Source organism: Oncorhynchus kisutch, linkage group LG23 (assembly GCF_002021735.2).
Source record: "Oncorhynchus kisutch isolate 150728-3 linkage group LG23, Okis_V2, whole genome shotgun sequence".
Taxonomy (NCBI): domain Eukaryota; kingdom Metazoa; phylum Chordata; class Actinopteri; order Salmoniformes; family Salmonidae; genus Oncorhynchus; species Oncorhynchus kisutch.
In genome coordinates this window covers 24,409,754-24,426,686 of record NC_034196.2, presented here as the reverse complement: position 1 = coordinate 24,426,686, position 16,933 = coordinate 24,409,754, and the positions used below count along the sequence as shown (strand labels likewise).

The following is a 16,933-nucleotide window of genomic DNA, read 5'->3' as shown; positions in this document are numbered from 1 at the left end:
GCAACATACCAGCAACACATTATGCAACATAGGCTATACAGCTTCATCTCCTGCTGTTCAGAGTGACTCAAGAACTGAGTGCCCTTTCTGTTGAATGGTGGGTAATTTATCATAGAAGATCAGTAACGGTCTGCAGGATGTAGGTACTGTCAAATCTTGTAGCCAAAAAACACTGTGAATAAGCACACTGTATAGGAACCCAATGGTCTGGCTATCTCCCTACCCAACCTGTAAGGGAGGTTTAGGGGGGTGAGTTGGGATGGGGGCTCCTCCCATTGCCCTGACCCCAACAACTGCCCCCATTCCCCAAGACACATGAAGACATCCCTGTGCTGTCCATAGCGGAAGCCAGCAGCCAGAGCCAGTGTTTATGAAGGATGTGTGTTAGAGCGTACAGTATGAGTGCAGAGTGCAGGGGGGGCGAGAGGAGAGCAGAATGGGACAGACAGCAGGCAGCATCTGGCTTTGTGCTCAGCTCAGTCCAGAGCCAAGATTGATTCTCCATCGCCTTCTCTCCCACAGCGACAGGTCTTTATGACAACCTCTCAGAGGATTGAGCTTCCTCTCTCTGAGGTGGTAACATTCTTCTCCCGCTAGGTTCTTCATTACTGGAACTTTAGCACCCCTTCATTTTTCAACTTAACGGTCATCCACTTCAGGACAACTAGGGGAGGAACACACCTTGCCCTGTCTGTGTTTTATTTATTTATTGTCAGTTGATCCATTTCCTTTCTCTACAGTTACAGCACAATAAAGACTGATATAGATGAGGCCTTTGCAAATGGGTTTTCGTGAAGGTTAAGCAGGCTTTAAAACCAGTTTTATGGTTTGTTGTTCCTCCACAGAGGAAAGGTAGGCATTTGTGCAGACAGTTCCTTTAGCTCTGTGAATAAATATACTGAAAAATATATATAATCGCAACGTGCAACAGTTTAGAAGATTTTACTTTAGAAGAGTTACAGTTCATATAAGGAAATCAGTCAATGTAAATAAATTCATAAGGCCCTAATCTATGGATTTCACATGACTGGGAATACAGATACAGTTGAAGTTGGAAGTTTACATACACCTTAGCCAAATACATTTCAACTCAGTTTTTCCACAAATCCTGACATTTAATCCTAGTAAAAATTCCCAATCTTAGGTCAGTTAAGATCACCACTTTATTTTAAGAATGTGAAATGTCAGAATAATAGTAGAGAGAATTATTTATTTCAGCTTTTATTTCTTTCATCACATTCCCAGTGGGTCAGCAGTTTACATACACTCAATTAGTATTTGGTAGAATTGTCTTTAAATTGTTTAACTTGGGTCAAACGTTTCGGGCAGCCTTCCATTCCTCCTGACAGAGCTGGTGTAACGGAGTCAGGTTTGTAGGCCTCCTTGCTCGCACACGCTTTTTCAGTTCTGCCCACAAATTTTCTATAGGATTGTGGTCAGGGATTTGTGATGGCCACTCCAATACCTTGACTTTGTTGTCCTTAAGGCCTTTTGCCACAACTTCGGAAGTATGCTTGGGGTCATTGTACATTTGAAAGACCCATTTGCGACCAGGCTTTAACTTCCTGACTGATGTCTTGACATGTTGCTTCAATATATCCACATAATTGTTCTTCCTCATGATGTCATCTATTTTGTGAAGTGAAGTCCTACAGAAAGCACCCTCACAACATGATGCTGCCACCCCCTGTTCTTCACGGTTGGGATGGTGTTCTTCGGCTTGCAAGCCTCCCCCTTTTTCCTCCAAACATAATGATGGTCATTATGGCCAAAAAGTTATATTTTTGTTCCATCAGACCAGAGGACATTTCTCCAAAACGTACGATCTTTGTCGTTTACTGTGGATATAGATACTTTTGTACCTGTGTCCTCAAGCATCTTCACAAGGTCCTTTGCTGTTGTTCTGGGATTGATTGGCACTTTTTGCACCAAAGTACATTAATCTCTAGGAGACAGAACATGTCTCCTTCCTGAGCGGAATGACGGCTGCGTGGTCCCATGGTGTTTATACTTGCGTACTATTGTTTGTACAGAGGAACATGGTACCTTCAGGCATTTGGAAATTGCTCCCAAGGATGAACCAGACTTGTTAAGGTCTGAAATGTTTGTTCCTGAGGTCTTGGCTGATTTCTTTTGATTTTCCCATAATGTCAAGCAAAGAGGCACTGAGTTTGAAGGTAGGCCTTGAAATACATCCATAGGTACACCTCCATTTGACTCAAATAATGTCAATTAGCCTATCAGAAGCTTCTAAAGCCATGACATCATTTTCTGGAATTTTCCAAGCTGTTTAAAGGCACAGTCAACTTAGTGTATGTAAACTTCTGACCCACTGAAACTGTGATATCGTGAATTATAAGTGAAATTATCTGTCTGTAAACAATTGTTGGAAAAATGACTTGTGCCATGCACAAAGTAGATGTCCTAACCGACTTCCCAAAACTATAGTTTTTTAACAAGAAATTTGTGGACTGGTTGAAAAACACATTTTAATGACTCCAACCTAAGTGTATGTAAACTTCCAACTTCAATTGTACATCTCTTAGTCACAGATACAGTACCTTTTAAAAAAAAGGTAGGGGCGTGAAACAGAAAACCAGTCAGTATTGTCCACCGTTTGCCTCATGCAGCGCGACACATCTCCTTCGGTAGAGTGGATCAGGCTGTTGATTGTGGCCTGTGGAATGTTATCTCACTACTTGTCAATGGCTGTGCGAAGTTGCTGGATATTAGCGGGAACTGGAACACACTGTCATACATGTTGATCCAGAGCATCCCATGGGTGAGATGTCTGGTGAGTATTCAGACCAATGAAGAACTGGGACATTTTCAGCTTCCAGGAATTGTTTACAGATCCTTGTGACATGTGTCCGTGTATTATGCTGAAACATGAGGGGATGGCGGCGGACAGACAGACAGACAGACAGACAGACAGACAGACAGACAGACAGACAGACAGACAGACAGACAGACAGACAGACAGACAGACAGGAAGGAAGGAAGGAAGGAAGGAAGGAAGGAAGGAAGGAAGGAAGGAAGGAAGGAAGGAAGGAAGGAAGGAAGGAAGGAAGGAAGGAAGGAAGGAAGGAAGGAAGGAAGGAAGGAAGGAAGGAAGGAAGGAAGGAAGGAAGGAAGGAAGGAAGGAAGGAAGGAAGGAAGGAAGGAAGGAAGGAAGGAAGGAAGGAAGGAATGCCCTTGAATCCACTGGCATGTCGGAAGAGAATTTAATTGATTTTAGAAGATGAGATAAGGATGGATGATGAAGGAGAAGGTTGTGATAGTGTATGAGACAGAGAGTGTTACTGTTTAGTGGATGGAAAAGTTAAACGGATAGTTCACCTAGATTCCAAAATTACTTACAAAACCAAAGCATGGGCTGCATATTACCTTGTCCATAGACTACTTACAGGACAAGGAAACCAATATATTCTGTAATTTCGGTGAACTGCCCTTTAATCACCATGAGCTTTAGACAGAGAGCCTTAGCGAGCCCAGTGCCCTACCAGGATCCTCTCCAACATACTCAGACAGTCAGATGTATACATTTTCATTTCTACATGTATTCATTAAGCCATGCTTCATTTGGACACACAAGTTTAATCATGACACATTAGGACCAAAAAGAGAGAGGTGGGTCTCTCTCTCTTTCTCTCTCAATTTTATTTAGCTTCTAACAATTATTTAGTCCATATTTCATGCGATAAAGTTATTTGTTTAGTTTGGCACTAATTATAAGCCATATTTTATCATCATTAAAGGTTTGATGTGTAAACAGTTAAGGAATGCATGGTCTGAGTCTATAGCTAAAGCACAGATTCATTTGCATTTTACACTGTAACACGTTTTTATTCTTCAAAAAAGACATGATGTCTGGTGCTCTTTGTCTGCGGCAAAGGGAGCGATCTTTCTGTTTACATAAAATACTTAACATTTAATCACACACACAGGACCTCACACACGCTAACACACACACTTGTAAACATAGCTTGGGGAGGAGAACGCTAGCTGGTGTAGATAAATGTATGTAGAGGTCTCTAAAGTCTGTCTGTCCATCATATTTGTCTCAGTGTCTCAGAGGCCCTGACGGAGGGTCCTCTGGGGATTCTGTCTGAACATAGTGACCTCTCGTGACCTTTGGGAGTCAGGTGAGTGTGTTTGACGGCTCTGTCTCCACAGGGCCAATTCCGACAGCTGACGTTCCTGATGGGCGACACAGATGCCGGCCACCATCACTGCACTCTTCACCCTGCCCAGTGTGGGGGGGCCCGGTTCAAGTCCCCCCGCTCCCCACGTACCAACCACGCCCTAGAGGTACGCTGCAGCTCTCAACAACATTAGACTGACCCAAACTAACATTTAGACGATGTTTAAATGACACAGAAAAACATTCAAACAATGTTATGCTGACCCAAAATGATGGTTATACAACATAAAGAGAGGGAGAGGGGGGGACGCTTAGGAAGGATTGAGGTCATGTTCTAGTGGTTTGTGCCACTGCATTGACTCCAAATGGTACAAATGATAGTCTTATGAGTACTATATACAAGTGCATAGAATGAAAAGCCCTGGCACATGGGCTCTGTGTTTATGGTCGAAGTACTGTAGTGTGCTGGAGCTAAAAGGGCCAGGTGCCTGTCAGAGTGCTGTGTGCAGACCAGACACACAGACTCCAGGAGTTAAGACCCTGTCGACAGACTCCCTGTACAGTACAGCACCCTGTGATCATAGCTACCAATAGAGAATCAACAAGACTGGCACTCCTCTTGTGGTTTGATCCATTCTGGTAAATTTCATTACTCCGAGTGGTTGCTTCCCAAATCACACCCTATGGTCTCTAGTCAAAAGTAGTGCACTATAAATGCAATTTGAGACGTAACCAGGGCTTTTTCTTGTTCATTAGTTTTGCGCTGGACTGTTTTAATTCCCTCTCTTTCCACCCAGAAGCTCCTGCTGTCCTCAAATGACCTGGTGGACCTGCTAGAGAGATCCAAGGACTCCTCTTTCTTGGATGTGCAAGTGGGGAAGACTGTGAGTATAAAGGTCTATCTGATTCAAGGGGAATCCCAAGTCTAGCTGAATAATTGTTCTTTATTTAACCAGGAAAAAACCCTTGGGGTAAGAAACCTTTCTTGTAAAGGGGGATGTGGCATATGCCCTTGTGCTCTGTTTCTACCTGCCATGATTTAGACAGAAACAGCCCTTTGACTGGATTCACAGATTAAGTGCTTCTCTTGAGCTTGGTTTGGCACAGGATGGACTCCTTGTTGCATTACCGTGATACGTACTGCTGGTTTAATCAAGGAAACTGACCAGCAGTATAGGCCGCAAGGTGTAGATTTAAGTGATAATGTGTGATTTAGACCTTGGTAATTTGTCGAATAGACACCGGCTGGAATGCGCTTTTAACCAATCAGCATTCAGGATTAGACCCACCCATTGTATAATCTAGAATAGTCCCCAATTGCAGCCACAGCCAGTGACATGCAGACAACAGAGAAAGGACCGGCCCTGGTTTTTCATTAGTCCCAATATAAAACGCCACTGATCTGTTCTGTTTTGTTCCATCATAAACAGGGAGGACTATGATTAATTAGCATTGTGGACCTGAGACCCCAAACAACCCTTTGGCTGACCTCTCTTTCTCTGTGTGTGTGTGTGTGTGTGTGTGTGTGTGTGTGTGTGTGTGTGTGTGTGTGTGTGTGTGTGTGTGTGTGTGTGTGTGTGTGTGTGTGTGTGTGTGTGTGTGTGTGTGTGTGTGTGTGTGTGTGTGTGTGTGTGTGCATTTTGAGATTGTAAGCACACTTAGATCGTAATATTATGATGAATAGCAAATGCCTCAGGGGGTCAAATTAAATGTGAATATATATGGACACACAAGGAGCTCTTATCTCAATAATGAATCTTACATAGACTTCCTCAATTATTTTCCACTTGGAGCCTGAGAATTATATCACAACTATGTGATAATATTACTTATCATGATATATATATCTTGATGCGGTTTTTGATTAAGGTGTAAAGTCTCAGTTGTGTTTAGTTTCCTATAATAAATAAACGTATTCCTGAAATAATGGTCGTATTTGGCAGCATTATAAACTGATATGGAAACACAGTCAATGTTTGTATACACAATAGTAAAAGCACGGCAAGATTTAACTCAGAATTTTGCACTATATGCAAATGTATGCATTCTTCAAACGGATACATTTCATCTGGAAGTCTTTACACATGGATAAGGGAGTGACTGTTATCTTCCTCTCGAACAAGGTTTCCACCCTTTTTATACAATTAAAGTACAACGGATAAAAAAATATAATGACAGGCCTGATGGAAACAGAACATTTGTTGGTGTACTTTCCCCAATGTCGACAAAACAAAATACGCTATACGAGGTGGGAAACAGAACATTTGTTGGTGTACTTTCCCCAATGTCGACAAAACAAAATACGCTATACGAGGTGGGAAACAGAACATTTGTTGGTGTACTTTCCCCAATGTCGACAAAACAAAATACGCTATACGAGGTGGGATCATTTTATTTCGGTAAAATGAATAATGCGAGAAATGTCGGTGGGAAACGCTTTTACACGCAAATATTGATAAATATCCATCAAATCGAAGTAAACTAAGTCACGTGATGGCATGTTGTGTGGTCCTCCCACTACAACTCGTCAGGGAAGCATGCAGGTTATTAGGCTACAGATGAAATAAGTTGAGATAAACTTCACAGGGTGGTGAAAGTGCAAGATGAGCTTGATGCTCGTTTTCAATATGGAGGGTCTTATTCTGGTGACATGATCATCAATGCTTGGCTGCCATTTGACCAATATAAATCATCCATAATAATGATCTCATCATGTAGGCTATTCCTGTCCTGAATCTACGAGCTGTTAGCTAGAGCGCAGGTGTAAATACCAGAGTAGGCACACTCACTATATAATGCAACATTTTGTGTGAGAAAACCATCAGAGTTGAAAATGCGATGGAAACACATTTAACTGCTATTTAAAAGGTATTTTTTTGTGGAGTACAACATCACGCACAGTATTTTATCCACAACTCAATTTGATGGAAACACATCTCTGGTGGGAAAATGCGCATATTGTTTTTATGCCGATTTTAGAAAATTCCAATTGGATGGAAACCTACTTATGAGAATAAACTTTTAAAACATTTTATATCATGCCATGCCCTGTGTCCACCCACCCAGCACTAACTAATGTCAGCAGCACAGTGTTACGATACCAACTACATCCACTACAGTTCCTCTGCTCTGTTGGCTCTACTAGATGGAAAGGAACTTCTTAGGCCGTGCATGATGAAGGCTCCAGTCCTGAAACCTGAAACATACTGAGTCCCACTACCAACTGGCACTATTCAGTATAGTACACTAGTTTTGTCCTGAGCCTTAAGGCCACAGAGCTCTTGTCAAAAGTAGTGCACTATGTAGGGAATAGGGTGTCATTTGAAATACAGCACACATAACCTGAATGTGTTTTTCTTTGAGGTCTGCTCTCTCTGCTCTTTGAAGCCGAGGCCTCTGTACTCTGTGATTGTTGGGGTCTGTTGTTGCTGTTCCTGATTTTGATGCATATTCCGTCTGAGACCTCAACTCCCTTGACAGGTGCTCCATGTAGTGCCATGCCACTTGAGTAGTTAATCATCAACTCCCACAATGCACCCCAAAGATATGAAACACTTCTGGATGTCAGAGTCCTTAGGTAAAGACATCATTACTAAAGTCAAAGCAATGGGTTTTAACATTAGCTGATGGTTTTGAACCTTCATAACCCAAGGTCCAGAACTCTCAACACCAGCAAATGTCAGTTTTGAGAATTGGACTGCACTGAATTTCCCATTTGTGTTATTAACAACTATACTATTGTGTTAGTCCCAAACAGAGATGCTATGTCTTAATGCTCACCATTTCTGCTTGATGTTGCATGACAATGTTTGCGTGTTTGTGCGTGTAATGTGTGCTTCCAACAGCCCGGAAGCCATTTGGTTTTAGAAGTAGTTTAGATCCAACTAACACTGTGTTCCTAAGACTACATCTTTTAGAGAGAAACATGGACACGGAAATATCCAGAAATATTCCACAATATACAGCGGCTAACAACCAAACTGTGTTTTCCCCTCCAATCTCTTGGGTAGACTTTTATAAAACGTTCTAAAGGATTTCTTTCAACTGTCAAGTTAAGGACCAAAAATAAGTGGGAAAAAACATCCATCCTTAATTTGACACTTTCCATGACTGTGTAAAGTCACTGCTTTCATACTGTACAATATTCTCTTTAAAGATAAGCTTGGCAGCGTTTGCCTTTTTAAATGACTTTACCCAGCTAGCATTTTCATGACTTTGTATAGCCTATTGTTAGTTTTGATTTGGCATTGAGTGATATCTTTTTAAGCGTCATCTGAAATAGCTACTGTCAGACGTTTGTAATTCAGTTAAGGATTTTAAGCAACAAGAGAAAAGTGTTGTGATTTTATTACTGAAGCCTGGTGTGTACTGGAGTGTTTAATAGATCTAATAGAGCTGATCTTGATGTTTTAAGGGTGTGGGGATAGTGAAACCAAGTGTTTTCTTACTCTAATCCATATAGGTCATGCACAAATAACCAACATACAGTTGTGTCACAAATCATCTAGCAACTGCACCAGGTGCCATGTTGGAAGACCAGTCAGGTTTCTTTGCTTCTCTGACGGTTCTTGAGTCTTATCTCCTTGGTGTTTCATGATTGTGAGTAATCTGTATATGTTTTTCCTGTTGTCTTTCCTGCCTTGTTAGAGCAGCCAAATACTGCCCTGAAATTGACCGTGGTGATGAATTAACTAGTTTTAGGCACTGTTACTATGTCGCTTGGAGTAGCCACAGCTATTGTTGAAAGAATTGATGCGGTGGACTTCCAACATGGCCGCCAGAAGGCGTCGTACGTCAACTGGCAGCCCTCTATATTGTACTACCACCATGGAATGTATAATGCCATTGCTAAAATGCTACTGGTCAGAGTCCTTAGAATGTAAGGTCAGTTTCCTATGCTACTGATTAAGTTGAATACAATACAGTCTGGCAGACATGAGAGAGAAAGAGTGCCCTTGGGATTATAGACACAGCATACAGGCACAGACACAGGTGTGTGAGGGAGGGTCAGTCAGTCTATTGCTCAGCATACCGCAGGGCGGACTGCCCACATAAAAAAATACTACAGTTTACTAGAATACTAGAATACTATAGTATTTACTATCAAATGTTGTAGTATACTGTAGAATACTATACCCCACACTGTAGTATCCCTTGATAATGCGTAGTCCTTACTTATCTATTGTTTACCTACTACCTATTTTTTACTTAAAAATTGCGCTGTTGATTTGGGCTTGTAAGTAAGCATTTCACTGTATTCGGCACTCGTGACAAATTAATTTTGTAGTATACTGTGGTATCCCTCAAGCATGTGTAATCCATACTATAGCATTTTGTAGTATACTTTATATTGTAGAATACTATACCACACAATGTAGTATCCCTTTATCATGTGTAGTACTTACTATAGACTTTTGTAGTATACTACAGAATACAGTGGTTCCTCAATGAAAGGTTTTGAGCTTATGCCGTAGCAGTTTGTGGTGGATGGTGGTAAATTGAGTCCTTCTGTCATTGCGCCACACTATCACAAGGAGGAATTATAAGGCTGATCTATCGGTAGTCTAAACTGTGGCACAATTTGGGGGATTATTCACACCTAGCCAAGCTATTAAACTATCTTTTTGTAAATTAATGGAGGTGTGAATGTTTCAGTCCTATAGTCTCCTCTGGTACTGGAGTCCTGCATCAGGCAACAACAACATTTGCTAGCAAGTGGTCCTGGAGTTGAGAGAGAACTTGGGTTAATACAATGGCACAATTACACTTGACATGTAGACTGACAATAATAAATAATAACATTTTTTATTTTGATTATTTAATTAACCTATATCATGTTATTTCAAGTTATCCCTTTGGAGCACATGCAAAAAAGATTTTGAGTTGTTGAATGGGAGTGACAAATTGTATTACAATTGAATTTTAATGAGCTGAATGATGAGGAGGATGAAGAAGAAGAGGGTGATTGAATTTAGAACAATAGTGTAAGAATTGCTCTTCCTCTGTAGCTGTTACTTACTACAACTGTTGTTACACTATAAGGTTTTATTCTAAGAGAAACTAAAATGTTATGTTATATTCTGTTATATTCATAAAATATATGGTTTACTGCAAATGATCTCTGCTAAATTATAAGTTGATGACGAAGCCATAAAGCCTCAGCTACTAAACACAGATAAATAAACCCCCCCCAAAAGGTTTAACATGTTTTCCAGACCAGAGCTATGTGTTTAATTTATTACATTTACCTGTGGAATGTTACCAAATAGATCTCAACAATAGAAAGAAGCATCTGGTGGCAGAGAGTCATGCGGAGAATGGAGTGAAAGTGCACCGTACTGGAAGTACTCAACAAGGCTGTGGGCCAGGTGTAAATGGTTTAGCAGGACAATAGACTCTTGCCGAGTTTAGGGACTTTAAATGTATTAATGTGTGTTTGCGCAGCATTTCACTTCGCCCATCTGTTTGCAGAGCCCACCACATGCACTGTTTTCTAACCACATCTGGATGGATCCATAACGAATTACTATGGGAATAAATATCACTGAATGAGAGAAATAGTGGAATAAAGTAGGCTAATGCAATTGATGGCATGAAATTGTTGCATACTGAAACACCCAAAGTCATCCAATTGTTATGATAGGATTTGAAGTGTGTGGTCAACTATTTCAGCACCGTTTCACTCTGAAAGAGAGACCATCTGTAAAACATTTTGTGTTGCTTGGAAAAACTAGGTTAATTAAAAACCTTGGAATATGCACTTTCGGATAGGGTTTAGCAATCAAAACGTCTTGCCTGCATGGACCTCTGTCGGATTTTATGGAAAAGTAAGCAAGCACCAACATGCTTCATAAAGACACCCTCAAAGATGCCCTCTGGTGGTCAAACTAGCATCAATGGCAACAATGGCTGACGGTAAAATACTATGATGTCATGCACTCCAACATGCCATAACATTGCGCAATATCCCGCAAGCTGCTCTGCGGTATGATTCAACTTTTAAATGAGGACCCACTGTACTATACTACACACTGTAGTATCCATTGATTATGTAGTGCTTAATGTAGTATATTGTAATACACTGTAGAATACACTACACGCTGTAGTATCCCTCGAGCAGGTGTAGTACTTATATATATTTTTTGAATGCTGTAGAATATTATAGTAAATACTACAGTATTATCCGTAAAAACACTAGTGTCCTCAAAAACACGACAGTTTTTTAAAACTATACTACAGTATTTAATTGCATATACACCACCCATGAATGAGAAACCTACATGCCAAGTATAGACCATATTTGGCTATAGAAAAGAGCAGAAGCTCTGAACTGTCCATTTAGACTCCTGTCCTACCTACCTACAGGCTATAGAAAAGAGCAGAAGCTCTGAACTGTCCATTTAGACTCCTGTCCTACCTACCTACAGGTTATAGAAAAGAGCAGAAGCTCTGAACTGTCCATTTAGACTCCTGTCCTACCTACCTACAGGCTATAGAAAATGTGCTCTTTTAGTATTTCTCCATTAGGTTTCCTCGCAAAAACACTACAGTAAGTACTACAGTATACTACAGTCATGTCTGCAAAAACACTACAGTAAGTACTACAGTATATTACAGTCATCTCTGCAAAAACACTACAGTAAGTACTACAGTATACTACAGTCATGTCTGCAAAAACACTACAGTAAGTACTACAGTATATTACAGTCATCTCTGCAAAAACACTACAGTAAGTACTACAGTATACTACAGTCATGTCTGCAAAAACACTACAGAAAATACTACACTAATTTCCACAAAAACACTACAGTGAATATTATAGTATAGAATTTAGTATTTGTACCATAGTATACTATAGTATTTTTTTCATGCATGTGAAATGCTGGAAGCTTTCGTGAATTCTTACACGCCTAGTCAAGTTGGTTAGTTGGCCAGAGGGAGCACCTGGAAAGAGAGGTAATGTTAGGAAAGACCTACAACACAATTGTTTACAATCCTTGTGGGGACCAAACAATTGATTCCCATTCAAAATCCTATTTTCCCTAAACCTATCCCTAACCCCTAACCTAACCTTAACTCCTAACCCTAATTCTAACCCTAATCCTAGCCCTTTTCCTTGTGGGGACTGGCGAAATGTCTCCACTTGCTGAATTTTCCTTGTTTTAATATCCTTGTGAGGACTCCTAGTCCCCACAAGGATAGTAAAACCAAACACACACACACACCACACTACCTCTGGCCTAATATCTCTAATCTACATGTATACGCTATCTCTAGTTATAAGGTATCTCTAGTCACAGATCAAGCTCTGCCAGAATCAGTATGACCACCTGCCTTTCCGGATATGATGATTTGTATAGGAATGTGCATTAATGTGGAAAGAAAAACGAAAAATGGTGACTGTCCATTGTTGCCTATTCATCTGTAAGACATGCACAGTACATACGCTACAGGCCAAAACTCTGCAATGCCAGCCAAGACCAACATTCTCCCATGTCATACATACCAGAGATCGCTTTCCAGGGTTTTTCATTTTTTTCCTCAATCTCATTTTCCTGATCCTGACGTTCGCCTCCAAATCATTCTTTTCCCCTGTAGTTCAGAAGGCGAGGGGATGAGGTTACAAAACACAGACAGGTTTGTACGGTTGCCTAGCGACGGGGAGCGGCAGGATAGGAGTGTCGACAGACAGAGCTACTTATCGTTCAGACAGAAGGCACCTTTGGTAATGTTCCATTGCCAGCAGCAGTAGATGCTGGCACTAGTAGATGAGTAACCTGTGTGTCAGCGCGGTAGATCCTATTCCTGGATGGTGTGGTGCTCTGCCAACCTGACATAATAAATCAAACACACCTCAGAGCTCAAAGATGATCAGACCTGGGTCGAATTCATTAGGCACCAAACAGCAGAAAATGGATTGAAACAGGGAGGGATCTACCTGCCGTTGTCCAATATAAAAAGCTTGTTTTCCTTTTCCGTTGCAAAACATTTTGCTACGTTTTGAACTGATGTGCACTAATGAATATGACCTTGATCTGCTGAATGTGTACAGTACAGTGTGTATCTGTTGGCTGCATTTGTTCTCCTTGTCCTCAGATGGGATGATTAAGTGGTTGTCTGCTTTTGCTTTACTACTGCATTGGAGCTGTCATGATGAAGCCTATGATATAATAAGGGTAATTATCTGTACATCTCCACCCTACCTACCCTTTTCCTGGTGCTGAAAGATCAGCCAACTCTCAGACAGGGGCTGTTTGGGCTATCATGTTCAAGGATACCAGTGGCGGTTGGTGCCGTTTAAGATTAGGGAGGATTTAAACCATTTTTTTATGTGCACGGCTTTATTTCTATTACAGCATATTGGATGACTTTCATTCATATTCCATTCACCCAGTTCAATATAACAGCGATAGGTTTAGGCTACTCAAATGTACCCTAAACCCATCATGAGGTAGGCACAACCTAGCCTACAAATGAACGTTTATAACGTAGATGCAACGGTCGAGAGACAAATTAGACCAATCATTGTGTGACACACACATTCAATACCGCATTGCACACTCTTGCCTGCATCTAGCTAATCTGGGGTGTAATCGTTAGTCCAAACAGTTGCAAAACAAAGTGTTTCATTTCGTTCTGTTTGCTTCCATTTAAGAAACGTTTTGCAACAGAATCGGCGGAATGAATACATCCCTGATCACCCGCACACACAATTCACTTTCATAGCAGCCACATACAGCATTATCACTTGCTCGTTGTATAATTCCTTTTCGCATCTTCGTGCTCTTTTCCTCTCACCTTTAGCTTGGGTTTACTATCACACAATGCAGTGTACAGCAAACAGTTTACCAGTTACACTGGCAGGCCCCGGTGGCAATACATTTATAAACCCGAAAGCTTAAGTGAAAGGTAACAAACAAAACAAAAACAAAAATGGCTTTCTCTCTCTCTGCTTCTTCTCCTTAATTTTTGAAGAAATGAATGTGTTAAAAACTGTTCAACTATTGTCTTTCTCTCTCTTTAAGTCAACTACTCTATGCAAAGGGGTGAGAACCATGAGCCTCCTAGGTTCTGAATTTAAGTCAATGTACCCAGAGGAGGACGCAAAATAGCTGTCCTCCGGCTACATCATGGTGCTACACTAGAGGGTGCTGTTGAAGCTACTGTAGATATTCATTGCAAAACAGTGTATTTTAATCAGATATTTGGTGACGTGTGTATATTTAGTATATTTTTATCTAAAAATAAGAAAATGTTTTGTTTCAGAATTGTAATTTACTGAGTAGGATGGTCCTCCCCTTCTGCCTCTGAGGAGCCTCCACTGATGAATACACACATGAGACGCACACACACACACACACACACACACACACACACACATACAAACCACACACACGAACAAACACACATGCACACCCACTGAAAGACATGTATGTATCCACACGCTTATACACGTGTGCCTGCCTACACATATGTGAGTTTTGACATTGGATAAGCACTTTACATGTCAGCACAGTATTATCCATTCTCATCATACCTGGGTTGTTATTGATGACAGTCATTGGCAATAGACCCATTTTGATTATTCTGACAGAGTTGTAATCTTTTGACACTTATAATGGAACCTCAGTAAGGATGCTTTGTGGATCATTAAATGGAAGGGGGTTAGAGAGGCTAACACAATATCTGGAAAACCTTTTTTGTTTCTCTGTGTATTCCATCTCTGATGCCCTATAGAACTCCTGTTATTGAGGAATAGATGACACAGCAGCCAGAGCAAGTCAGAGCAAACCTCCATCCAGCATCAAGAGCTCTCGTATAAAGAAAGAAGGGAACACATCTTTCACTCACTCTTTCATAAAACGATAAAAAATCTGCCATCCAGGTTAAGTTTGATGGGATCCGGAGGTTCCCAGAACCCTGTGTTAATTAGGAGGCTGGAGATCACACGGATGCATCCCATGGCATCATAATCCCTACTATATATAGTGCACTAAATACAAAATATGATGCCATTTGGGACATACCCCATCTCTCCCTTGGGCACTATTTATTTGAGAGTTTGAAGAAGCAAGCCACAGGGCACTCACCCCCACTCATAAACTACTTTGTTTGTTGTAAAACGTCTTTAGACTTCTGAATTATATGCACTGTTTGTTTCCTCGTCAGGAAGATTCTGTATAATGTTAATGTTTTATTTAATACTACAGCCAAAGGTTTCAGTTATGAAATATATACCCACTGGACATAGAAATCAAGGTCATTTCATTGAAATGAAGTGGAAACAATGTTGGTTCAACTAGTGTGTGAAGCTTGTATTCAATTGCCCCTCCCTGATGCACACAAGGGAAATGTATGGCAGATTTAAGATGAAATCGTTAACCGTGGCACTTAATAGGCACTTAATGTAGTGGGTACCCTTGTGATAAACAATAGGCTGAATGCTTCTAGACTGGCTCCTTGACAGAGACAAAGGGTGTTCATAGTGTATATGTCATGGATGAGAAGAGAATGTGGAGTAGGTGTTGGGCAAGGACATGGAGATGGAGGAGCAGGGGAGATAAAGGTGGAGAAGGAGGCAGCCCTGTTTTGTTTTCTATCTCTCACACCCAACCATACCTGTATCATGGAGTCCCAAAGGTAGGTTGAGTGGGTTCGTAGGATAGCCAAATAAAATCTAATTGTATTCGGCATGTACAGCATTTACTGCAGGTATTAAAGGTGCAGCGAATCGCTTGTGTGCTCGCTCCCTCAAAAATGCAGTACAATAAACTGGTTCCTCCAAACCAATGTTCTTTTTCATTCAAGCTTTCTTCAGACATAGTAGAAATTACAAGAGGAGAGAAAGTTAGAAGGGTTGACTCAGGGATTGAACCTTGTTCTCCGACACAGAATCGTAAGTGGAGACCGGGAAGTGTTACCACTCAGCCACAGCTCTGCACCAGACCAGTGTTTTATGGGGAATACTATCCTATAGGGGACATTGGAGCTCTCTGGAAGCTATTAGCTAGTGGGGAAGGCTGTGATGTGATGGAAGGGAACCACTGACCCCACACTCATACACCCACAGTCTCAGAGAATCCCCAACTGGGACTGTCACCCCAACTCAACCCCTCTCATGCTTTAGAATAGCTTATAGTTGCATTAGTGTGGTTCTTCTTTGTTCCCATATACATGAAGAAATTCTTCCTGTGTTTGGGAACGACCCACTATGTTATGGCCTGTGATTCAGTGCGCTGTAGGTCTCGTCTTCCTCCCCCTCATATAATTCAATTGAACCTCTGAAATTCTCCAGTAAATGTTACCATCTTCTGCTTTCAACTGTGTTTTCTTCTGGAGCTCTGTTTTGGGGAGAGTTTTCTGCTCCAGAGCATGTCATCCATGTGGGTTCTGTGGCCTCCCTCCTCCTCGAACCTCCATCCACGTTTCTAGAGTCGAACAGACAGAACCATACACGTCTGAAAACTGTTAGGGGATTCACTCAAGTGGAGACACTTGGTTGTCCATGAAACCACTGTTTCTATTGTTGTGCCAATGGATGTCCATAATCAGATGTTTACTTTCACCCTCATTCTAACTTGGTTAGGCCTTGGTTAGAGTGAGTCATGTTGTAGACACAAGCTTCATTCAGCATTTACAACACATGCATTGCATGAGATCCCATGTATTCTGGGTGTAAATCATAGGTCATGGTTGAGGTTGAGGTTTTTGTGTCCCTCATCGAGCAAACATTAACACTCACACACACACACACACACACACACACACACACACACACACACACACACA

At 41.1% G+C, this 16,933-nt stretch overlaps 1 protein-coding gene across 1 annotated transcript in view; it reads left to right on the top strand.

Annotated features, from left to right (window-relative positions):
* Positions 1 to 16,933, top strand: part of LOC116356528 (collagen alpha-1(XI) chain-like) — a 61,445-nt gene that overhangs the window by 12,745 nt on the left and 31,767 nt on the right. Inside the window, exons 5-6 of the mRNA XM_031802244.1 lie at positions 4,177 to 4,311; positions 4,942 to 5,028. Of these exons, the coding sequence (XP_031658104.1) occupies positions 4,177 to 4,311; positions 4,942 to 5,028 (222 nt within the window). The remainder of the gene's footprint in view (positions 1 to 4,176; positions 4,312 to 4,941; positions 5,029 to 16,933) is intronic.